At 45.0% G+C, this 25,139-nt stretch overlaps 3 protein-coding genes across 3 annotated transcripts in view; 1 reads left to right on the top strand and 2 right to left on the bottom strand.

Moving 5' to 3' along the window:
* LOC135086143 (interleukin enhancer-binding factor 2 homolog) overlaps nt 1-7,782 on the top strand; it is a 44,152-nt gene extending 36,370 nt beyond the window's left edge. The window contains exons 4-9 of the mRNA XM_063980946.1: nt 1,063-1,218; nt 2,389-2,481; nt 3,613-3,755; nt 5,987-6,127; nt 6,847-7,016; nt 7,672-7,782. Coding sequence (XP_063837016.1) covers nt 1,063-1,218; nt 2,389-2,481; nt 3,613-3,755; nt 5,987-6,127; nt 6,847-7,016; nt 7,672-7,703 — 735 coding nt within the window. The 3' untranslated portion in view covers nt 7,704-7,782. The remainder of the gene's footprint in view (nt 1-1,062; nt 1,219-2,388; nt 2,482-3,612; nt 3,756-5,986; nt 6,128-6,846; nt 7,017-7,671) is intronic.
* LOC135086140 (uncharacterized) overlaps nt 1-25,139 on the bottom strand; it is a 221,352-nt gene that overhangs the window by 11,328 nt on the left and 184,885 nt on the right. The gene's annotated exons all lie outside the window — the stretch shown is intronic.
* LOC135085899 (poly [ADP-ribose] polymerase tankyrase) overlaps nt 14,476-25,139 on the bottom strand; it is a 77,671-nt gene continuing 67,007 nt past the window's right edge. Inside the window, exons 23-30 of the mRNA XM_063980684.1 lie at nt 24,373-24,654; nt 23,939-24,277; nt 23,163-23,323; nt 19,476-19,508; nt 19,227-19,367; nt 18,285-18,447; nt 15,559-15,685; nt 14,476-14,662 (exon numbers count right to left, since the gene is read on the bottom strand). Of these exons, the coding sequence (XP_063836754.1) occupies nt 14,476-14,662; nt 15,559-15,685; nt 18,285-18,447; nt 19,227-19,367; nt 19,476-19,508; nt 23,163-23,323; nt 23,939-24,277; nt 24,373-24,654 (1,433 nt within the window). The remainder of the gene's footprint in view (nt 14,663-15,558; nt 15,686-18,284; nt 18,448-19,226; nt 19,368-19,475; nt 19,509-23,162; nt 23,324-23,938; nt 24,278-24,372; nt 24,655-25,139) is intronic.

Below are 25,139 nucleotides of genomic sequence, written 5' to 3'. Positions count from 1 at the left end.
GGCAGCGCGGCATTGCAGCTGCGGCGTGTATACTGCAGATTTCATAGAGTTTTGCAGTTTGGCCTTAATCCGAAACTATCCGTAACTTTTGAATCAGTTTCGGTTACGGTTATGGACATTTTTTTATTTCGGATATCCGATAGTTTCGGTTACGGTTACGGATATCCATAACTTCCCTGCTTGGTAAGATGGCCCTCTCCGTCCCGCTCATACCTTTTAAAATGGCTTCTCCACCTCACTTAAGCCAGAAACTTGAATTTTGGGCACATTAGAATAATATTTTTAACCAAGGTAGATAAAGTTAAAAACGGGATTATTTCCAATAAACAAAAATTGTCGACAATTACAGCAAGATTTTACAAAGTGTTATACCATTTTGGAATCCTTACTAAATGCGCCAAATTATGACGTCATTTGCCACACTCGCGTAGTACAATTTTTTTTCAGTACAGTCAGTTTAAACTAGGCAAAATTTTTATTTTGATATTTTTTTTGGGAATAATGTATTTTTTTCATCCAAGTTGGAGCAGCTGGTTTTGTAATTTTGATAACAATTTAGAGAAGCATTATTCAGGGTTACATAACAAAAAAAAAATTTGGAAAAAGTGAAGATTTGTGGCAACACGAGTAAAAGGACCGTCACCTGGAGTAGAATTTTTTGATTTTTTTTAAATGCCTATTATTTTTAAAATATGCCACATAGATTTTTTTTTATATTTTTCTGATAACCAGCACAACTTGCCTCAACACCCAGTTCCGGCTTGACGTTACATTACGGGACACCCTGTATATCATAAATATCCGATATTTTGATATTTATAATAAATATCGGATATTTTCGAACCCTGCAATTAAGATATTACTTACCTAATATAGTAGTTTGAAACAAACAATGCCAAATATTTAAAAAAATCCACAGCTTTCAAGAGTAAGCGGGAGATTTATAGGTACTCGATGATATCATTAATTTTGCCGACTTTTATTTTTGACAAGGTTAAATTTACACGAAGCTATAATGAAATTTATCAAAAATATTCGACAACTATCTCCCTTTCTCTCCAGGTCAACGAAGAACTAAACAAACTGATGCGTGCCGACGGCGGTGGTTCTGTGGTGTGCGCGTGCCACGAGCGCGGATTCACCGTCACCGCCGCCGCGGCCGCCGTGCGAGTGTTGGTCACGACTCTCCACCAGAACTTGAGGAAGCTGGAGCCTGATGTGAGTATTTTTTGAAACTCGTCACACTTTTTAAAAATTCGTCACAGAGTGTGACGAATTTTGTAATCTCATTTGTGACGACGGAGGTTGCTCAGTAGTAGTATGTGCGTGCCACGAGCGCGGATTCACCGTCACCGCCGCCGCGGCCGCCGTGCGAGTATTGGTCACGACTCTGCACCAGAACTTGAGGAAGCTGGAGCCTGACGTGAGTTATTTTTTGAAACTCGTCACACTTTTTAAAAATTCGTCACAGAGTGTGACGAATTTTATAATCCCATTTGTGACGATGCTGGAGATCGCTCAGTGGTAGTATGTGCGTGCCACGAGTGTTGATTCACTGTAAATGTCGCCGCGAGCGCCGTGCGAGTATTGGTCACGACTCTGCACCAGAACTTGAGCAAGCTGGAGCCTTTTTTTTTTAAATTCGCCATACAAAAAGCGACGAATTTTTGAAGCCCCCAAGAGGCTGGAAAACATTGATAACTAGCGCTAGTAAGAAAAATGGCGTCCTTTTAGCGGTAAGTGCTATCAGTGCTAAAATAATGTCTGGAAAAACGTTACTTTTGATGTTAGCAAACGTGTCTTCGCCGAAAACATGCTAAAGTTTCGGCGGTTGCCATGGCGATCGCAATTTTGCTAACAATTTCTAACAAGCGCTATTTTCGGCCAAACGCTCCCATTGATATGAAATTAAGGGTGAATTCGACCAAACAAGAGTAAGCAACGAAACTGCAACTTCTAGTTACTTTTGAGTTGCATCTAAGTTTCTGCCATAGATTCCGTTGAGAGACCACACATGACGCGACCAGTTTGACCAGTTCAAATCGGTTTCAAACTGGTCGCGTTTCTGTCTGGATGCAACTCAAAAGTAACTAGAAGTTGCAAATTCGTTGCAGTTGCGTTTCACCGTGTGTTCTGGGCCTTAATCTCAGAATAAATCGTCAGTTATTGACATTTTGACATACTATTTCCCATAACTATCAATGTGCCAGTTATACCAGAAGTTATTCTCGGATAAAAGTTTTTGTCGAATCGGGCCTAAATGAAATATCTTCGTTCAGTTTTGACCAAGATTTGGCTCTTATGGGGTCCTTCACCTGTATCTTTATTCTTTGGGCCATTATACATGCGGGTATTTTAATACATTTCTATCTTATTGTATTGTTACAGGTGCACCTGGATTATAAGGTGATCAGCAGCCACCTGGCTGCCATTCGCCACAGCCGCTGGTTCGAGGAGAACGCTCATCACTCCTCTATCAAGGTCAGTGAATAAGCGTTTTGAGTGCGCTAACAGGACACTACACTACAAACCACATGCTCCACAAAACGGGCCTAGCTACGGATGACAGCTGTCGAGCATGTGGAGAACATGCGGAGTCCATGAAACACCTACTCTGCGAATGCGACGCGCTAGCTAGAACTAGAATGGGTCTCCTGGGGTCGGCTTATCCGACACCAGAAGAATATAGGTCCTTCTCACCCAAGCGCTTGATTCACTATATGGATAGGATCTTTGCGGATGGGGGGGATAAAGGTAAAGGGATCCCCCCCATCGGATCGGTGTTCGAGAAAATATTTCATATCAACTTTCACTTGTATTATAGTGGAATTGAGACATGTTGCTCTGATAACTAGAATTGAAAAAATATTGCTCGCTATACAGGGTGTTAGTACAAAATCTATACTAATATTATAAATGCGAAAGTAACTGTCTCTCTGTCTCTCTTTCACGCCAAAACTACTGAACCGATTTTGATGAAATTTGGCATAGAGATAGTTTGAGTCCTGGGAAAAGACATAGGATAGTTTTTATCCCAATTTTTGAAACAGGAACGCGCGTGATAAAGTTTTTCTTTTAAAGATAAAATTCCACGCGGGCGAAGCCGCGGTCGGAAAGCTAGTATGTCATATGGGAGAAAAAGAAGAACATTCATAACATCAAAGAAAAGCGAACTGAAACTTGTTATTATAAGTTGTCCCAAAAATAATTTTGAATTTTATACCAGTATAAAAAAAGTAACTGGCATGAAAAAAACACGTTAGTTGTATTATCTTTTAGCAAAGTGCGTCGACGGCTCGTTTAAAAAACTCCGTGTTCACGAATCCAAACTCTTAGCTGTCAAATTGATATTTTTTCTGGGTTGCCAACAGCTTCTTACTAATATTATAAATGCGAAAGTTTGTATGTCTGGATGTTTCTCTTTCACGCAAAAACTACTGAACGGATTTTGATGAAACTTTACAGTATTATTACTAGGCTATAATTTATGACGATCTGTGACAAATTTCACGCGGGTGAAGCTAGTATTCCATAAATGCAGCAAATTCAAACCGTTATGTTTGGGACAGGACATTATTTCTGCCCTAAATTAAATAAAACCCTATTTCCCAGGTCCTAATCCGCCTCCTCCGGGACATGTGTTCGCGCCACTCGGGGCTCGAACCCCTGACCCCGTGGATGATCGACCTGCTAGCTCATCACTGCATCATGAACAACCCGGCGCGCCAGGCGCTGCCCATCAACGTTGCTTTCCGGTGAGTTTGTTGATCATTATCATTATCATTTCAGCCACAGGACGTCCACTGCTGAACATAAGCAAGCTATTTAGAAGGCCTAGACAGCTTGAAGCAGCTAGTATTGACAGCTTAAAGCAGTTATATCGACAGCTTCAACTGCATAGCAAGCTATAAGTATTCTATGCACACATAAAACAAACAACAAGTGAAGATACGGTATATAGTCCAAAGATTCTAAAACGTCAAGTGGTAAAAATCGGAACTAATGACCCAGTACTTTAAATGTCATAATTATACGGGACACTTCAGTGTTATTCAACGTGGCAAAAATCGAAACTAATATCCGAGTTTTGATAGCAGGCGTCCTCCTGTCAGTGTCATACATGTCATGTCATGTCAGTGGACACTTGTGACATTGACACTGATGTCCTAGGACATCATTTCAGTGTGATATAGATGACCCACGCTAAACTGTACCAGCAAACTCAATGACAGGGGGGCGCTACCATCGTTCAACTATATGGTTTCCAACATGGCAAAAATCGGAACTAGCGATCCGGTATTGACGGTGGCGCCCCACTGTCAATGTCATGGATAGGACAGTTCAGTATTTTGGAACTATACTTTTATCATTTTTGACAGAGGTCACAATCGGTCTGACACTTACTGATTCGTTCTTACGTATTCACAAACATTACTATGAGGTCTCACAGTGTACAGACGCACAGAGTGATACACAAACCAATCACAGAGCTCTATTCAACTCTGTGCGTTCGATTTGCTGCTTCACTTATGCAAGTATCGTTTGTGAATACGGGCATGACATTCGCCATGTTTTCAGGGCCTCATTTTTTGCATAGCAAGGTAAGCACATGCCGTATCTTCCCTTTTTGTTGTAATCTAAGCGTATGTACATACATACATAGTCGCGCCACTCGGGGCTCGAACCCCTGACCCCGTGGATGATCGACCTGCTAGCTCATCACTGCATCATGAACAACCCGGCGCGCCAGGCGCTGCCCATCAACGTTGCTTTCCGGTGAGTTTGTCATCATCATTTCAGCCACAGGACGTCCACGGTCCACTGCTGAACATAATCAAGCTATTTAGAAGGCCCAGACAGCTTGAAGCAGCTAGTATTGACAGCTTAAAGCAGTTATATCGACAGCTTCAACTGCATAGCAAGCTATAGTATTCTATGCACACATAAAACAAACAACAAGTGAAGATACGGTATATAGTCCAAAGATTCTAAAACGTCAAGTGGTAAAAATCGGAACTAATGACCCAGTACTTTAAATGTCATAATTATACGGGACACTTCAGTGTTATTCAACGTGGCAAAAATCGAAACTATAATTTTGATAGCAGGCGTCCTCCTGTCAGTGTCATACATGTCATGTCATGTCAGTGGACACTTGTGACATTGACACTGATGTCCTAGGACATCATTTCAGTGTGATATAGATGACCCACGCTGAACTGTCCCACCAAACTCAATGACAGGGGGCGCTACCATCGTTCAACTATATGGTTTCCAACATGGCAAAAATCGGAACCAGCGATCCGGTATTGACAGTGGCGCCCCACTGTCAATGTCAAGGATAGGACAGTTCAGTATTTTGGAACTATACTTTTATCATTTTTGACAGAGGTCACAATCGGTCTGACACTTACTGATTCGTTCTTACGTATTCACAAACATTACTATGAGGTCTCACAGTGTACAGACGCACAGAGTGATACACAAACCAATCACAGAGCTCTATTCAACGCTGTGCGTTCGATTTACTGCTTAACTTATGCAAGTATCGTTTGTGAATACGGGCATGATATTTGCCATTGCGACTCGATCTTCTTCAAAGTGGCTATTCCATTGGCGTATCTAGAGTTATTTTTCAACCTGGTAGTTATTAGGGGTCGATTAGTATTTTAACTCACAACATTGTGGTATTGGTTTAAAAGGGCTTGTATGTACCCAGAGCCGTAACATGTTATATTACAAAATATACCTATGTGTTATAATGGGGGCGTTTTTTTTTATGCGGCGGGAAAATGTGCTTGTTAGTAAAATTGCGATCGCTAAGCGGTAAGCGCTGTCACTGCTAAAAATGAATGAAGCACGTCATTATTGAAATCAGCGCACGTGTCCTTGCCGAAACTGCCGTAGCGATCGCCATATTTAGTTATAAGCGCTTCCAAGCGATTTTTTCCGCCAAACGCACTCAATGTGTACCTTTTCTCCACAGTCGCGCGCTATCCCTGGTGGCGGGCGGTCTGTTCCTGCCGGGCTGCGCCGGCCTGCCCGACCCGTGCGAGGCGGCGCACGCGCGCGCTCACACCGCGCTCGACCTCGCTGCCCAGGACTTAGCCGCTGCCACAGCTCAGACGTGAGTACACTTTACAGCGTAGAGAATAAGGCTCATATTGCCGTGAGAGCAGCCGGCGCATAAAAATCAAAATCAAAAATATTTATTCAGTTTAGACCACAAGTGGCACTTATGAACGTCAATAGAGAATAATAAAAAAGAAAAGGTAGCCCTTATGGGGCACTTTACATGTCTCCTTATCTTTTGGGCCCTACCATAAGGTCAAGAGTCACGCACACAGCACTAGAGAATAAGGGTCAGATTGCCATGACAGAAAACTTATTAGTTAGAGTATAAGGACCACATTACCATGCAACAAATATGTTCATGCACATATACAGCGTAAATTCACCACCATATACAATTTTCTGTAAATAATTAATAATTGTTTTCCTTTCATTTGATTTATCAAGTTTGTTAGAAAGGTTTCATCCTAATACTTAACCCTAACGATCGTTGCAATAAAAATGCAGGGTGTAATTTTCAACAGATTTTAGTTGGTTCGATTCCCGATGGTAAGCAAATTTTTGGAAATTTTTGAATGCAGTTCCATTTCTTTTCAAAAATAAAGGAACGTTTTGTTTGAGAAAATTTTCTATCTACAGTATTAAGAGTACTTTCCCTCCAGGTACCATTACAAAATTCCACCCTGTATTTGTACTGTACGGGAATCGAACCCGCGACTCCAAACGGCCGACTGAATAAATGTTCAAGCCAATAAATAAATTATTTTTATCCAGGCTCCTCCGCGTGGTAGCGCGCGGCGGGCACCGCTACGTGCTCGGACTGCAGGCCTTTGAAGGAGGCAAGGACATCTCCACCGAGATCACGGTGTGGGACGGCGTGGTCGTGTCTCCCCTCGCGCCGGCGTACCAAGACTCGCCCGAGCCGATGGACACGGACGATAAAGGTCAGTCTCCCCTTATACAGGGTGTTAGGTAAATGGGTATATGAGCCGAGCCTTTGAAGGCGGCAAGGACATCTCCACCGAGATCACGGTGTGGGACGGCGTGGTCGTGTCTCCCCTCGCGCCGGCCTACCAAGACTCGCCTGAGCCGATGGACACGGATGATAAAGGTCAGTCTCCTCTGAGCTATTTTTGTTTGCGAAGTAATGACCCATCATTTCAGCCACAGGACGTCCACTGAAGAACATAGGCCTTCCCCAATGCTTTCCATGTTGCCCGGTTGGTAGCGGCCTGCATCCAGCGCCTTCCTACTACCTTTATGAGGTCGTCGGTCCACCTTGTGGGTGGACGTCTCACGCTGTTTTTCGGTACGTTGTCTCCACTCCAGAACCTTGCTGCCCCATCGGCCGTCAGTTCTGCGTATGTGCCCTTTCCACTACCACTTCAGCTTGCTAAGCCGTCGGACTATGTCAGCGACTTTAATTCGTTTACGGATCCCCTTTAAGTGACGATCCATTTATTCTTTTCATTCATACACATAAAGCTAGTAGGTTCCGTAATGATAATATACTTCCACCATTAACCAGTTGATCCTGACATAACTACTGTTTAACACGTCTTTTTTTCCCGTTTTAAAACTAAATATTATTTGTTACAGATGAAGATGGGCAAGATGGCGTCGCCGCTTAGTTTAAACTAGTTTTAAGACCATAGTTTATCTATGTACAACTATACTTCTCAAATAAACTTTCTAAGTTTTTATTTAAAATGGCTTTTATTTACTCACTGACGTAATATTTTCAAGTATGAAAAAAAACATTGAAGCTGGGAGAGTTTCTAGGTCTACAATAGTTCAGTCAGCGTCAAATAGTTCCCACACCACCCAAAGTAGCCAAAAAGTTCGCAACACGTCTTCTTTGTCACAATGGGGTTTTCGCGAATGAAAAATCCGCCAGATGGCAATACGTAGACGCGAGGTCCAAATGCTGCATGATTGGTTATTTTTGACATGACATTGACAGATATGTCAAAAAAATCCACCAATCACGCAGCAGTCAGACCCCACGTCCACGTCCCGCCATCTAGCGGATCTTTAATTCGCGAAAACCCTCATTGGAATCATCATCATCATCGATTCAGCCATAGGACGTCCACTGCTGAACATAGGCCTCCCCCAATGCTTTTCATGTTGATCGATTGGCAGCGGCCTGCGTCCAGCGCTTCCCTGCTACATTATTGATGTCGTCGGTCCACCTTGTGGGTACAATTGGAATACGGTTGTTATCAACTTATTTTCACTGAGAGTCACGGACTGACGCTGACTGTTCAAGAGCCACCAGATAAATCACATCACACAGTGAAATAAAAGAGAAAAGACAGTAATACAATTAATAATAATAATATTTATTCAATACTTTCTTACAACCTTATTTTAGTCGCATACAAAAAATACATCGAGTCGCTATCCACATAAATAGTCGATACTAAGTTTGTCCGTTGACATCAGAAACTATTTACAATTATTTTGTACCCCTCCATTGATATTATGAAGAATAAAACTACAAAAATAAAATAAACATGTTATTACACACTGATCACAAGAATTTGTTCTATAGTAGACCAATAACATGGAAGCAGTGTGATGATTTGAATGAAGGAATGACGGTTATAGTGCAACAAAGCTATTGATAGATGAGATTTAGAATCATTACCGAAGGAAGGAATCACATCCTACTTCCTACTAATATTATAAATGCGAAAGTTTGGATGGATGTTTGTTACTTTTTCACGCAAAAACTACTGAACGGATTTTGATGAAACTTTACAGTATTGTTCCTTATAACCCAGAATAACATAGGCTATAATTTATGACGATCTGTGACAAACTAAATTTCACGCGGGTGAAAAGCTAGTAATACAAATACAAAATATTTTATTTCATTAAAAAATACATTAAATAACATACAGGGTTTGGAGTTAATAAAATAATTGATGTAATTTTTACTTGCGAATTCTGTTTCCGTGATTTTAAGTTATGTACTTATTATGACTATGAATCTTGTTGTAAAATATGATTTTTGACGTAGATTTTTTAGAAACCAATGACAAGTGACTATGTACACAACCACTTACTTTATATTATCAAAATAATTCTTCACAAATTATCAATGGAAGGGCAATATAATTTAGGAGGGAGACCGCTAAATACCTTGTAAATTAGCTCAATACTTATGACAGAATACAAAAATATACATAACAGACAAATCTTTACTTGAATACCGCGTACCTATCTACACCATGCTGTCACAGAAACCGAGAAAACGCATAATCACACATTATCATACAGAAATTCCGAAATAATAATACTAGAAGTCTAAATAAATTTTTTTGGTACATACAGATCGAAATTAGCAATTTTTGATAAAAATCCACATACTTTTTTGAAGTAAAATGACAGTCCTGCTGTCAATTTGGGGCTAACTTACCCCTTTTATGCGAAAAAAATAGATGTCATAAATAAAAAAGCCTACCCTCCGTTTTAAATGAAAATTATTGTAAACAAAGCTAAATGCATCACTATACATTCAATAACAAAAATGTCTACATATAAAATGTTCTGAAATTAATTGTTAGTCCATAAAATTGATCTAGCATAACTGTTCATCAAGATAATAATTTTACAATACATTTATTGTATTTTGAGCTTTTAAGTTGAAATCCAATACTTTAAATTGAGTTTTCTCAATAATAATAAAAAATATGAATAGCAATAATCATCATTTCAGAATGTAGCAGTCCGTTACTGGACATCAATTATAGTATTGCTCAAAATACCTCATCGGTATAAATCGTTTCATCCACTCGGACGCGCCCCACCAATGTTTGGTCTCGGTCGCGCGGGGTGCGGGGAGTTTGATCCGAGCAATCCGTAAGGCATTATTGTAGTGTGCGTGTGCACTCATGGATCATTTAGCGTGTACCGATAACACTCAAACGTTAGCGGAAGAATGGTGGGGCGCGTCTTCGTGGATGAAACGATCTATAGTACAGATACTATTGCATAATGGCAATACTATAGGTTAGCTCATAGCTGAGTTAGTGTCTGAGGTATGGCAGCGGCACGGGAGGGGTGACATTGACATATTATGACTAGTGACCGACCGAATATTCGTTTTCGTTTTCGGCCATTTTCGGCCAAAAAATAGACATTCGGCCATATTTTCGTTTTCGGCCAAAAACCAGCCGAAGCTTCGGCCAAACCGAATATTAGAAATACGTGAGTAAGATGATGACGTATAACGTTTGGATATCTTCAAAGTGAATGGGGTGCACTCATGGTTCCAATCAGACTTGAACAGACGCGGTATTGTCACACTGTTTTGAAGTTGTGAAGTGAGGTTACTTTGTAAAGGGTGTCCAACGGGAATTTTTTAAGTTCAAAATTGAATACAAAGCCAAAGAGTTTTCATTAAGATTAATTGTTTCAAAATAGAGTCTAATAATGCGAATTTGAAATACGCATACAATAAAAGCATGAAAAATTATGGATATTTCATCGGAAACAGATTGAAATTTCACAGTTGAAGGTCATTTTCGTTTTCGGCCGAAAATGGGACTGCAGCCGAAGCTTCGTTTTCGTTTTCGGCTGAAAATCCATATTCGGTCGGACACTAATTATGACGTAACAGACCATACCAATCTGAAGTCTCACTGACACAAAAAACACCCTCCCGTGTCGCCCTGACATTAACACCCGTATTCACAAACATTACTATGAGGTCTCACGGTGCGCGTGGACGCACAGTGACACGCGAACCAATCACAAAGCTCTATTCAACGCTGTGCGTTCGATTTGCTGCTTCACTCAAGCAAGCATCGTTTGTGAATACGGGCGTAAGTTAAGCGCTAGATATAACAGAGTGCATAACCACAGACATACTGGAAGCCACGCCCACTACTCTATTGTACAGGGTGTCCATATTAAAATGCCATATTTTAGGAATGATAGACTAAAATGATGAGCAATTTTAAAGTTATTAGATTTGATATAATTAGGCACCATATTAACTTGAAAAATTGTAGAAATATTTTAGAAACAGCTTTGTTATTATTGCGAGTTCTGATAAGTTTTACATTGAATAATGATTTTATTATGGAACTGCTCTAGATTTTCCAAATTCGGCCGCCTTTATCAATAAACTTTAGCAATTCATTTTTATTTACATTGATATTTTTGTCTAGTTATGATCCCAGTGTATCTTTTCTATCTAACTTTGGCACGCTGTTTTCGGGACACCCTGTATTAAATTGTCTACGTCATAGACAAACTTGTTCAACTTCCTCATACATAATCCTACCCAGATGTTCACAATATCTTTACATAACTAAAGTCAGACTTTATTGATATATTTTACATTATAGGTATAGTCATAACTCAGCCAATGCATCAAGTAGAGGGGTGACACTGACAATAATATGACGTGACAGAGCATACAAATCTGAAGCACATTTGAAGTTGGGATGTTATGGATATGTAGTTTCGGTTATGGATACGGTTACGGATATAGGAATAATATAATACCGGTTTCGGTTACGGTTACGGATATTTTTTTATTTCGGATATCCGAAAGTTTCGGTTAGGGTTACGGATGTCTGTGCTTTAGAATGCAATTTGCAATAGTTGTCCAACACGGTTCATACATGGCCGCACACTTTACATCGAATAAAAAAAATGATACTAAAGCCTGGTCCGTGAGCACGTAGAATTTTGTCCAATGACCCCAAGCTACCCATCCTTATCGCTCGCGCGTAATTATATTGCTGTCGCGACTGAGCGACGCGTGCCCGCAGTGAGTGTGCGAGCGCGACCAGGCTTTAGATGGCATTATAAAAGTAAATCAGGCTGGTATACCTTTACATAAAATGCTATACAAAAACAATTTAAACTGCCTACATCCGAAACTATCCGAAACTTTTGAATCGGTTACGGTTTCGGATATCCGAAAGTTTCGGTTACGGTTACGAATATCCATAACATCCCTGATTTGAAGTTTCGCTGACGTTTGACGTCACAAAAACACCCTCCCATGCCGCCCCCATACCTCAGGCACTGACTGAGTTCAGCGCTAGACCAATAGTTTCTCTTCCAATAGGTTGTGTGGAAGAGACCGCTTTTAGCGGTAAGAGCGCCTCAGCTGTACAATTTCGTGTCTATCGTGTTTTTTTAGTGTTTGCAATAAAGTATATTTTTGTGTAAAGGACAACGAAGCAAACAATTTATTAATTAACTCTGATCAAGTAAGATTGAAATGTCCAAAACCGGTAAAATAAGAATCGTAAGCACGTCAACAAAACAAAACGTATAATTTCCTGATTATAGTCTGGTCTGCGAGCACGTAGAATTTTGTCCAATGACCCCAAGCTACCCATCCTTATCGCTCGCGCGTAATTATATTGCTGTCGCGACTGTGCGACGGGCGCCCGCAGTGAGTGTAGACCGGACTTTAGATGTTTACTTTTACAACTTCAGTAAGTAATATTCATTTGCTTTAAACGTGGTATTAAATACTGAAGGTGTGGGTTTTTATACTGTTCTCGTGTTTAAGCAAGTATAGGTTTTACAGAAGTAAACTAAAAATAGTCTTAATTCCAACTAAAAACCGCGAAAAATTGTCGGTAATTTACGTACCAAATATCAGCCTTTACATATCTTTATTATTACATCACTTAGGCCCGACTCGACCAAACTTTTATCCGAGAATAACTCCTGGTATAACTGACACATTGACAGTTTCAGTATGGGAAATATGTCAAAACTGACGATTTATTCTGAGATTAATATTTACTCTTGTTTGGTCGAATCCACCCTTAGGCAAAAATATTGGCATTATTAAGGTACCAACCAATACCAACCGTGAAATAGACCAAACTCACAGACAGACACGCGGCGCTCTTTGTGTATATCTACGAATAATTTACGTAACTAACTGTACAGAATACTGTTCAAACCGCGCCTTGGTTGTTCTCGGAGCTTACTATCTGGTATGTGATGAGGTACTCTGGGTATGCCTGGAAAAAAAACGTATTTTAATTAATTTTAAGCCTTTATTTTTAATGAAAATGGGCAGGGAATGTAGCTACGGGACTTATACCTCTCGTTTTAAACAAAGGTTACCTTTGTTTGTCACCTGTCATCCGCTTTGCAATGGAGGGAAGTCGAACCTTAATTTCGAACTCCTCCAATGTCCTTCTGATTAATTTCGTTGCGTATCCAATGACGGTTTAACTTTCCCCCGGGACAAACTTGACCTACATTGGTTGGGTTTTTATGGCGGTCAAGCTGTAGATCTTGGCTACACAGGAGTTGCAGCGGTGGAAACAAGAGGCAACGGGACTATTCCCACCTCTCGTTCCCACCACTGCAACTCCTGTGTAGCCAAGATCTACAGCTTGACCGCCATAAAAACCCAACCAATGAAGGTCAAGTTTGTCCCGGGGGAAAGTTAGCTGTGTGTAAAGCCCGGTCCGTGAGCACGTAGAATTTTGTACAATGACCCCAAGCTACCCATCCTTATCACTCGCGCGTAATTATATAGCTGTCGCGACTGTGCGACGGGCGGTCGCAGTGAGTGTGCGAGTGCGATAGCAACATAATTACGCGCGAGCGATAAGGATGGGTAGCTAGGGTTCATTGGACAAAATTCTACGTGCTCACGGACCAGACTATAGTTGTGCTTCTAACAGTACATAGTTTTTGTGAATTAAAAAGTATCTATCGGTTGTCTGCCCTTGCCTTGCCCTGCGAAGGTCCTACACGAAAATGTTTTACAATGGCGCTAGATTCCTTTTTGCTATGTAGATTGGTGTCAAGGACATAGTTGTGCTACTAACAGTACAGTACACTGACCTGCTCGCCCCTGTTCACGACGTACTCGGGAAAGCACAAGCCGCCCTGCGACGGTCGTCCGGCCACCGAGTGGTGTCCGGGCGCGTGCTACTTCTGTGCTAGTGATAGTACACTGACCTGCTCGCCCCTGTACACGACGTACTCGGGGAAGCACAGGCCGCCCTGCGACGGTCGTCCGGCCACCGAGTGGTGTCCGGGCGCGTGCTACTTCTGTGCTAGTGATAGTACACTGACCTGCTCGCCCCTGTACACGACGTACTCGGGGAAGCACAGGCCGCCCTGCGACGGTCGTCCGGCCACCGAGTGGTGTCCGGGCGCGTGCTACTTCTGTGCTAGTGATAGTACACTGACCTGCTCGCCCCTGTACACGACGTACTCGGGAAAGCACAGGCCGCCCTGCGACGGTCGTCCGGCCACCGAGTGGTGTCCGGGCGCGTGCTACTTCTGTGCTAGTGATAGTACACTGACCTGCTCGCCCCTGTACACGACGTACTCGGGAAAGCACAGGCCGCCCTGCGACGGTCGTCCGGCCACCGAGTGGTGTCCGGGCGCGTGCTACTTCTGTGCTAGTGATAGTACACTGACCTGCTCGCCCCTGTACACGACGTACTCGGGGAAGCACAGGCCGCCCTGCGACGGTCGTCCGGCCACCGAGTGGTGTCCGGGCGGCGCGTGCGCCATCTTCATTGCGCTCATCAGTTGGAACGCGCGCCCGAGCGTCACGCGGCAGAGGAGCATTTGTCTGGAAGTTTGAGAAACAACTTTGAGTATTTATTTAAGTAACACAGTTCTTACTAGTATAATTGTCATCGTAAAACTCACTTTTGCGCAGGGTTCGAAATTATCAAGATAATTACGCTTTATGATAATTATCAACAGTCTATGATACATTTGTCATATTATTGTTTCATAAGAAATTTTGATGTTACATTGCTTCAACTAGAGTTATTCGTTACGAATGTTCATTATGTTGCTAGTCGCATAAAGCTTTGTAGAAAATAGATGAATATTTTGACGCTAGATAACAAGTGATCGTTGTGGCGACAATCACCTGTGGCACAGGTAGGTATAACCTGTTTCCCTGTACTCCTTGCCAGTACTCACTTGTGGCACAGGTAACAATAGCTATCCTATGTTTTGGTCAGTACTCGCCTATGGCACAGGTATAACATGATTTCCTGTGCATTTTACAGCATGTACCTTTGGCACAGGAATAGCATATTTTCCTGTGCTTCTGCCAGCACTCACAGTGGTAATGGCGACAGTCACCAGTGGCCCAGATTTTCTAAGCTGATAAGCAGGTAATAGCTGCGGGCCTGTTCTATACAGGGTGTTAGGTAAATGGGTATATGAGCCGACACTAGCCCATGTTAACATGGGCATATAAATGGTATGGTGAAGTCAGAAATTTGATATCATCATTAATTTTTTTTTTAATTTACATACAAAATAAATTTTATAAAATCCGATTTGTATGAAAATTAAAATAATTAAAATGAAGATATCAATTTTCTGACTTCACCATACCATTTATATGACCATGTTAACATGGGCTAGTGTCGGCTCATATATCGATTTACCTAACACCCTGTATAGCACAGATACAACCTATTTCCCTGTGCTCCTGCCAGCACTTACCTGTGGCACAGATAACAGCTGCGATCCTTGTGCGCAGGACAGCCGGATCCGCCGCCGAAGCCGTACACGTACTGGTTGCTTTTAGACGAGTGCTCCGCGAAGTATATGCCCGCGCCGAACATGCCGCCTGAAAGACACACACTGAATTAAGCACAGTTTTATATGTACCGCACAGTATCTTGTGAAATGGGATTCAAAAAGCATAAAAATTAGTATAGTCTGGTCTGTGAGCACGTAGAATTTTGTCCAATGACCCCAAGCTACCCATCCTTATCGCTCCACACAGGTGAAATTTGCTCAAAAGTTGGCCAAAAATACGTTAAGTGTGTTTATGCCTATATATTGCTATAGTCTGTCTAAAATAATAGTTTAAAGGTGATTTAAAAAGAAAAACTAACAAATGTTTTCATTGATGTATTTAGTCTTACTAATAATTTGTTAAAAATTTGATAAATTTAAAAAAATACAATTACGATGCAGAAGTTATTTTTGGTTCTTTTAAAAGTTTTATTACATCTTAAGGATAGGGAATACTAATGGAATGCTATTCTGGGAACTGCCTGAAAACATATTATGAGTATTTTTAAAATTCATAAAAATTGACAGTTTTGCAATATTTTGTTTAGGTGACGCAGTTTGACGCAGCTAATTTTGGTGTCATATGAAAGCCATAGATATGTTCTTTCGAAATATGTAAAAGAAACGGGTTGATCGCGCTTGATCATGAACTTTTTCACTGTTTCAAAAAAATAAACTGTTAAAATATAGACTTCTATTCAAACCTATACACCGTGTTACTTTGCATTCTTGCCATATTCACAGAGATAAAAGCAGGGACCAATACCTGTTATTTAAGATAAACAAGAGACTCCCATAAAGAAAGTACAATGAGTTTTTAGTAAATTTGGTTTTGCAGTACAAATTGGAATAAACCAATTTTGTCTCGCACTTTCTACAGGTGCAAGTGGAATAAACCTAGTGGGCGTGGCCTAGTTCTTATTAATCTGTGATGTTTTATGGCTTTGGGTACCAGCCTTTTTATCCAGTCATAATAATTATTTTAAAATACTCTTCAGTTGATTTTAGATTTTCCTTTCTACTCTCAGTTTCTACTTAACGGGCTTAGGACCGTCAAAAATACGTAATAATTATTAGGCTTTTAATTAATTTATAACATTGTTCCCTATTTTTACAAATTAATAAATTAAGTATGAAATGAAATCACCTTATTCACAATTAATTATTTATTTATGAGTTCCTACTTACAAAGTTTACGTACTGCGAAGCAAGTGTTCAAAGTGTCCTCCGTTCTGATGAAGGCACAGTCTAGCACGGCGAAGCGTAGGTATTTCACTTTAGTTTTCGTAACACATAAACGTTTTGTCTCACAGTTTCGCTGAAGCAATCCTTTCACGTACCTAACACGTTTACACTTTTTATCTCTTCTGCGCATACCAGGTCGTTTCAAGTCATAGGTCCGAGGATCGTGGTGGCCAAGCTACTGGACCCCCTCGTCATCCACTGTTCACCAAACGTAATTATTCGCGCACTTGACGTCCTTATTGTGGGGGAGCACCATCCTGCTGGTAGTAGAGCATTTGGTGTAACGCTAAGGGTACGTCATCAAGCATTTCATTTAAGACGTCTTGCAGACACTCCAAGCACCATTTTGATTAAATTATTCGTTGTTTGAATACACTTCAGTCATTTTTGTATTATTTAATAACGTGATTTGTGATTGATGGATTTCTCAGTTTTTTACAAAAGTGTCAAAAAGACATTTTAAAGACAATAGATTGCAATAGATATTTAAAAATACAATAAAAAGTAAAAAAGTCTCCATCGCCATCGCTAACATAAGTGATGTGCATGCGTTACGATAGTTAGTGATGTGTTTAACAGATTGTCGATAAAATAAAATATTCAAAATTAAAAATCAAAATTTTCGGGCATTATTTTTTAACGGATTTGTGTTCAGTATCAGTAATATAGTTACCTCTGTAAATATGGCAAGGATGCAAAGTAACACCCTGTATATTATAACATAGTAAGTAATGTAGACTGTTTAGTAATACAGAAATAATAAACTAACCTGGAAGTATAGAATCCATATGTTTTATACCAAATATTACTAAATAAAAGTTAAACGTTGTTGTTAAACAAGAGCTAAAAATTATAATAAATTACTCAACAAGAAAAACTGTTTAAATCAAATGTTGTGGGTATCTGGATAAAAAGTGTTAAACTTTTTAAATATCATTTATAGATGGCGCCATATGTCTTGTTCCTATATTAGGTTACTAATTTAGAATCGGAGTAACTTTGCTTTTTTTAATTTTGGCCACAAATAACGTAAATTTCACCTGTGTGCGCTCGCGCGTAATTATATTGCTGTCGCGACTGTGCGACGGGCGCCCGCAGTGAGTGTGCGAGCGCAACAGCAACATAATTACGCGCGAGCGACAAGGATGGGTAGCTTGGGGTCATTGGACAAAATTTTACGTGCTCACAGACCGGGCTTTAGTATCTCTTTCTTTTACCTTGCGAGTGTCACGCGGTCTCTCTCTCTCTCCTTGCGTTGTCTACCTGTATTTCTCTCTCTGACCCTGCGCTGCGTGGTTCACGGCTCTTTTTCATCTTACGCAGCGTGGCGCGTTTGTCACGCGAGTGTCTCTCTCCCCCTCTCTCGCCCTTACTCTCTCTCTCACATCTCTCTTATTACGTACCTATGTAAGCGTGTCTCTCATCGAAGCCTTTCTGCACGATAGCATTAATGAACGGGGACCCATGAAACAGCATCCGCTCGCCGGCCGCGCCCGCTTCTTCCGCCACTTCCCGTCTTCGATGTTGATACCGCTCCCATAGGCGGCCGTTGACTATCTTTTGTATCTGTAAATAATCATTAATTAGCAACATTTTAGCCACAAGACGTCTAAAAAGGGGTCTTCCAAGGATCCAAATATAGACAGTCACTTTTTCGCAATAAAGATTTTGAATATTTTGACTATCACCCAAATGTCTTCAGCGCAAGAGTATCAGAGAACCCCTTTTATCAGGTGGACCGACGACCTGCAGGGTTACTCCGAAATGCTGTTTACGTAGTTTCGGGTGACAGTCACCGTCACTCATGCTGGCACCGCGCTTTGCGTGAGAGGGATGGCAACATTAAAATATTTGGAATAACGTATTTTCGGAGTAAACACGCTGGTGGAGATGGAACAAGATGAACTAAAGTACGGCCAACGAGAAGCGATACCAAATGTAAACAAACCCAATGTCATTGTCATTTGGAATAGTAGAGGTGGGTTGCATTGCACCACCTATCTTTAACGGTAACTATGACGATAACCGGTGCTTTTTGTATGGAATTTGACAGATTTTTGACGTTTGTCAAAGTTAAAGTAAGATGGTGCAACCCAGCCTAAGGGTTTGACTTTGACAAATTTTGGCGGGAGAACGAAACATTACGACAAATACACAAGATGGGAAGAGCCAGAATATATTGTCATTTCGAAAGTCGAATCGACCTTTTGTATCGCTTCTCGTTGGCCGTACTTTAGATGCGGTGCAGAACCGTTAGTTGTGGACATTCTTAGTAAGGCCTATCGTCTAGTAGTGGGCGTCTTTCGGCTGAAAAGAAACATGATCCCTGACGATATTGTACTTACCCTAACAACATTATAATGTGAAAAGTTTCCTCCAGCGTGTTCTCTATGTGCTCGCACGGACGCTTGCATCTCTCGCTCTACTATCGCGAACTCGCTCTCGCACGCGCCATCCGCTGCCGCTGTGACGTCGACTAGTGTAGTCCCGCCGTACCATTCTGGAAGTAAAATGTAGGTGAAATAAACGTTTTTCCTTTGCAAGTAATCTTGTAACGCCCAACATTACTATGAGGTCTCATAGTGCGCATGGACGCAAAGGGTGACACACGAACCAATTACAGAGCTCTATTCAACGCTGTGCATTCGATTTTCTGCTTCACTTAAGCAAGCAGCTTTGTGAATACGGGCTTAAATATCAAATAGGCTCTCCCCACTCCTACATCGACCTCTCTCTCCCTCTCTCACCTTTCGCCACGTCGCGAGTTCCTCGTAGCCTCCAGCAACTTATGCCTGTGTTGGTGTCCATAGGCTCTCTCACACTGTATCTACCCCTTCCCTACCTACCTCTCTCTCTCTCTCCACGCGTGTCCCTAGTTTCTCTCCCTGCTCTTATTCCCTCTATTTCTCTCTCTCTTACCTTACATAGCGTAGCACGAGTGTCTCGCAGTTTGTGTTGGTATCCGTAGTCTCTCTCCTACCGATTGCTCTCACTCTCTCCCTCTCTTATCTCTCTCTCACCTTGCGCCGCGTGTCGCGAGTGCCTGATCACCTTCAGCAGCCTGTACCTTTGCTTGTAGGTTCTCCTACCTCTCTTCCGCCCCTCTCTCTATCTCTCCTCTCTCTAGTCAAGCAAAGCGCCCGGGGAAAAGAGCCCAGAGCAAGTACCCGCGCGCTCTCCCGAGAATCGGTTCGTACGCCGTGAGGCAGGAAGAACCATGGGTGGTGGTGGGTCTCTCCTCTCTCCCTTGCGCCGCGTGTCACGAGTGCCGGGCCGCCTTGAGCAGGCGGTGCCGGTGTCCGTAGAGTCTCTCTCTCTCTCTCTCCTACCTTTCTCTCTCCTCTCTCTCCCTCTCTCACCTTGCGCCGCGTGTCGCGAGTGCCTCGCATCCTATCGTTGTGTCCGTAGTCTCTCTCTCTCTCCTACCTATCACTCTCCTCTCTCTCTCCCTCTGTCACCTGGCTCTCTCTCCCTCTCCCACCTGTAACAGTATCCCTAGTTTCTCTCCCTGCTCTTATTCCCTCTATTTCTCTCTCTCTTACCTTACGTAGCATGTCACGAGTGTCTCGCAGCTTGTGTTGGTATCCGTAGTCTCTCTCCTACCCATTTCTCCCCCCCCCCCCCCCCCCCGTCTCTCTGTGTCTTGTAGCGTTATGAAGCCTGTGGCAGTGTCCATAGGCTCTCTCTCTCATACTTTCTATCTCTCTCTCTCTCTTTTACTTTCGGCGGCGTGTCGCAAGTGTCTCGCAGCCTTGAGCAGCCCGTGTATTCGTAGTCTCTCACTCTCTCCCTCTCTCACCTTGCGCCGCGTGTCGCGAGTACCTCGCAGCCTATCGTTGTGTCCGTAGTCTCTCTCTCTCTCTCCCACCCCTCTCTTTCTCCCTCTCCTATCCCTCTCTCACCTTGCGCCGCCTTGAGCAGGCGGTGCCGGTGTCCTCTCTCTCTCTCCTCTCTCTCCCTCTCTCACCTTGCGCCGCGTGTCGCGAGTGCCGCGCCGCCTTGAGCAGGCGGTGCCGGTGTCCTGTCTCTCTCTCTCCTCTCTCTCTCCCTCTCTCACCTTGCGCCGCGTGTCGCGAGTACCTCGCAGCCTATCGTTGTGTCCGTAGTCTCTCTCTCTCTCTCCCACCCCTCTCTTTCTCCCTCTCCTATCCCTCTCTCACCTTGCGCCGCCTTGAGCAGGCGGTGCCGGTGTCCTGTCTCTCTCTCTCTCCTCTCTCTCCCTCTCTCACCTTGCGCCGCGTGTCGCGAGTGCCGCGCCGCCTTGAGCAGGCGGTGCCGGTGTCCTGTCTCTCTCTCTCTCCTCTCTCTCCCTCTCTCACCTTGCGCCGCGTGTCGCGAGTGCCACGCCGCCTTGAGCAGGCGGTGCCGGTGTCCTGTCTCTCTCTCTCTCCTCTCTCTCTCCCTCTCTCACCTTGCGCCGCGTGTCGCGAGTGCCGCGCCGCCTTGAGCAGGCGGTGCCGGTGTCCTGTCTCTCTCTCCTCTCTCTCTCCCTCTCTCACCTTGCGCCGCGTGTTGCGAGTGTCTTAAAGCCTTGAGCAGCTTGTACCGTTGCTTGTAGGTTCTCCTACTTCTCTTCCGCCCCTCTCTCCTCTCTCTCTCCCTATCCTATCTCTCTCTCACCTTGCGCCGCGTGTCGCGAGTGCCGCGCCGCCTTGAGCAGGCGGTGCCGGTGTCCTGTCTCTCTCTCTCCTCTCTCTCTCCCTCTCTCACCTTGCGCCGCGTGTTGCGAGTGTCTTAAAGCCTTGAGCAGCTTGTACCGTTGCTTGTAGGTTCTCCTACTTCTCTTCCGCACCTCTCTCCTCTCTCTCTCCCTATCCTATCTCTCTCTCACCTTGCGCCGCGTGTCGCGAGTGCCGCGCCGCCTTGAGCAGGCGGTGCCGGTGTCCTGTCTCTCTCTCTCCTGTCTCTCTCCCTCTCTCACCTTGCGCCGCGTGTCGCGAGTGCCTCGCAGCCTTGAACAGCCCGTGTGTGTGCAGTCTCTCTCTACCCTCCCTCTCTCTCTCTACCCTCCCTCTCTCTCTCTCCTCTCTCTCTCTCTCTCTCACCTTGCGCCGCGTGTCGCGAGTGCCACGCCGCCTTGAGCAGGCGGTGCCGGTGTCCTGTCTCTCTCTCTCTCCTCTCTCTCTCCCTCTCTCACCTTGCGCCGCGTGTCGCGAGTGCCGCGCCGCCTTGAGCAGGCGGTGCCGGTGTCCTGTCTCTCTCTCTCCCTCTCTCACCTTGCGCTGCGTGTCGCGAGTGCCTCGCAACCTATTGTTGTGTCCTTAGTCTCTCTCTCTCTCCCACCTCTCCCTCCCCTATCCTCTCCCCCTCTCACCTTGCGCTGCGTGTCGCGAGTGCCTCGCAGCCTATTGTTGTGTCCTTAGTCTCTCTCTCTCCTACCTATCTCTCTCTCTCTCTTCGCTCTCCCTCTCTCACCGTGCGCCGCGTGTCGCGAGTGCCGCGCCGCCTTGAGCAGGCGGTGCCGGTGTCCTGTCTCTCTCTCTCCCTATCCTATCTCTCTCTCACCTTGCGCCGCGTGTCGCGAGTGCCGCGCCGCCTTGAGCAGGCGGTGCCGGTGTCCTGTCTCTCTCTCTCTCTCCTCTCCCTCTCTCACCTTGCGCCGCGTGTCGCGAGTGCCGCGCCGCCTTGAGCAGGCGGTGCCGGTGTCCTGTCTCTCTCTCTCCCTCTCTCACCTGTAACAGTGTCCCTAGTTTCTCTCCCTGCTCTCACTCCCTCTATTTCTCTCTCTTTTACCTTGCGTAGCGTCTCACAGCCTTGAACAGACTGTGTTGGTATCCGTAGTCTCTCTCTCTCTCCCCTACCTCTCCCTCTCACCTTGCTTTCTCACTATTTCTCTTACCCATCTAGCTTTCTCCCTCTCATTTTGGGCGGCGTGTCGCGAGAATCTTGCAGCGTTAAGTAACCTGTGACAGTGCTCTAGGCTCTCGCAGCCTATAGCAGTGTCTATAGGCTCTCTCTCACCTTGCTCTCTCTCTCTTACTTTCTCTCTCTCTCTCTTATTTTCGGCGGCGTGTCGCAAGTGTCTCGCAGCCTTGAGCAGCCCGTGTGTTCGTAGTCTCTCACTCTCTCTCTCTCCCTCTACTACCTCTCTCCTACTATTCTCTCTCCCTATCTCTCCTGTATTTCTCCCCCTCTCCTATCTCTCTATCATACCTCTCTCCCCTCTCCTACCTTTCTCTCTCTCCTCTCTCACCTTGCGCCGCGTGTCGCGAGTGCCGCGCCGCCTTGAGCAGGCGGTGCCGGTGTCCTGTCTCTCTCTCTCCTCTCTCACCTTGCGCCGCGTGTCGCGAGTGCCGCGCCGCCTTGAGCAGGCGGTGCCGGTGTCCGTATGCAGGCACGCCCACCGCTCGCAGGTCCTCGTGAGACATCTCCGACAGGATGTCCACTGTGATCTGTTCCCGCTCCAGGATGGACGCCAGTTGTTCTAGGCCAATGATGATATCTGTCTCTCTCTCACTCACCGTAAGCGGGTAACTCTCCCTCTCTCACCTGTGACAATGTCCGTACCTACCTCAGCCTGTGGCGGTGTCCCTAGTTTCTCTCCCTGCTCTTACTCCCTCTATTTCTCTGTCTTTTACCTTACGTAGCGTGTCACGAGTGTCTCACAGCCTTGAACAGCCTCTGTTGGTATCCGTAGTCTCTCTCTCTCTCCTACCCACCTATCTCTCTCACCTGGCTTTGTAAGAAAGCTAGATGGGTGAAAGAAATAGTGATATTTCTCTCACCCATCCAGCTTTCTCCCTCTCATTTTGGGCGGCGTGTCGCGAGTGTCTTGCAGCGTTAAGTAACCTGTGACAGTGCTCTAGGCTCTCGCAGCCTATAGCAGTGTCTATAGGCACTCTCTACCTCTCTCATCTCCCTCTCTCTCCTCCCTCTCTCTCCTATCCTATCTCTCTCTCACCGTGCGCCGCGTGTCGCGAGTGCCGCGCCGCCTTGAGCAGCCTGTACCGCTTGTAGGTTCTCCTACTTCTCTTCCGCCCCTCTCTCCTCTCTCTCTCCCTATCCTATCTCTCTCTCCCTATCCTATCTCTCTCTCCCTATCCTATCTCTCTCTCACCTTGCGCCGCGTGTCGCGAGTGCCGCGCCGCCTTGAGCAGGCGGTGCCGGTGTCCTGTCTCTCTCTCTCCTCTCTCACCTTGCGCCGCGTGTCGCGAGTGCCGCGCCGCCTTGAGCAGGCGGTGCCGGTGTCCTGTCTCTCTCTCTCCTCTCTCTCTCCCTCTCTCACCTTGCGCCGCGTGTCGCGAGTGCCGCGCCGCCTTGAGCAGGCGGTGCCGGTGTCCTGTCTCTCTCTCTCCTCTCTCTCTCCCTCTCTCACCTTGCGCCGCGTGTCGCGAGTGCCGCGCCGCCTTGAGCAGGCGGTGCCGGTGTCCTGTCTCTCTCTCTCCTCTCTCTCCCTCTCTCACCGTGCGCCGCGTGTCGCGAGTGCCGCGCCGCCTTGAGCAGGCGGTGCCGGTGTCCTGTCTCTCTCTCTCCTCTCTCTCCCTCTCTCACCTTGCGCCGCGTGTCGCGAGTGCCGCGCCGCCTTGAGCAGGCGGTGCCGGTGTCCTGTCTCTCTCTCTCCTCTCTCACCTTGCGCCGCGTGTCGCGAGTGCCGCGCCGCCTTGAGCAGGCGGTGCCGGTGTCCTGTCTCTCTCTCTCCTCTCTCTCTCTCTCTCTCACCTTGCGCCGCGTGTCGCGAGTGCCGCGCCGCCTTGAGCAGGCGGTGCCGGTGTCCGTACGCAGGCACGCCCACCGCTCGCAGGTCCTCGTGAGACATCTCCGACAGGATGTCCACTGTGATCTGTCTGTCTCTCTCTCACTCACCTTGAGCGGCTAACTCTCCCTCTCTCACCTGTAACAGTGTCCTTAGTTCCTCTCCCTGCTCTTACTTCCTCTATTTCTCTGTCTTTTACCTTGCGTAGCATCAAGCATGTCACGAGTGTCTCACAGCCTTGAACAGCCTCTGTTGGTATCCGTAGTCTCTCTCTCTCTCTCCTACCCACCTCTCTCTCTCACCTGGCTTTGTAAGAAAGCTAGATGGGTGAAAGAAATAGTGATATTTCTCTCACCCATCCAGCTTTCTCTCTCTCATTTTGGGCGGCGTGTCGCGAGTGTCTTGCAGCGTTAAGTAACCTGTGACAGTGCCCTAGGCTCTCGCAGCCTATAGCAGTGTCTATAGGCTCTCTCTCACCTTGCTCTCTCTCTCTTACTTTCTCTCTCTCTCTTATTTTCGGCGGCGTGTCGCAAGTGTCTCGCAGCCTTGAGCAGCCCGTGTGTTC

The sequence above is a fragment of the Ostrinia nubilalis genome, chromosome 30 (genome assembly GCF_963855985.1).
Source record: "Ostrinia nubilalis chromosome 30, ilOstNubi1.1, whole genome shotgun sequence".
NCBI lineage: Eukaryota > Metazoa > Arthropoda > Insecta > Lepidoptera > Crambidae > Ostrinia > Ostrinia nubilalis.
Note: the sequence above shows the minus strand (reverse complement) of the source record. Positions and strands in the feature narration are given on the sequence as shown.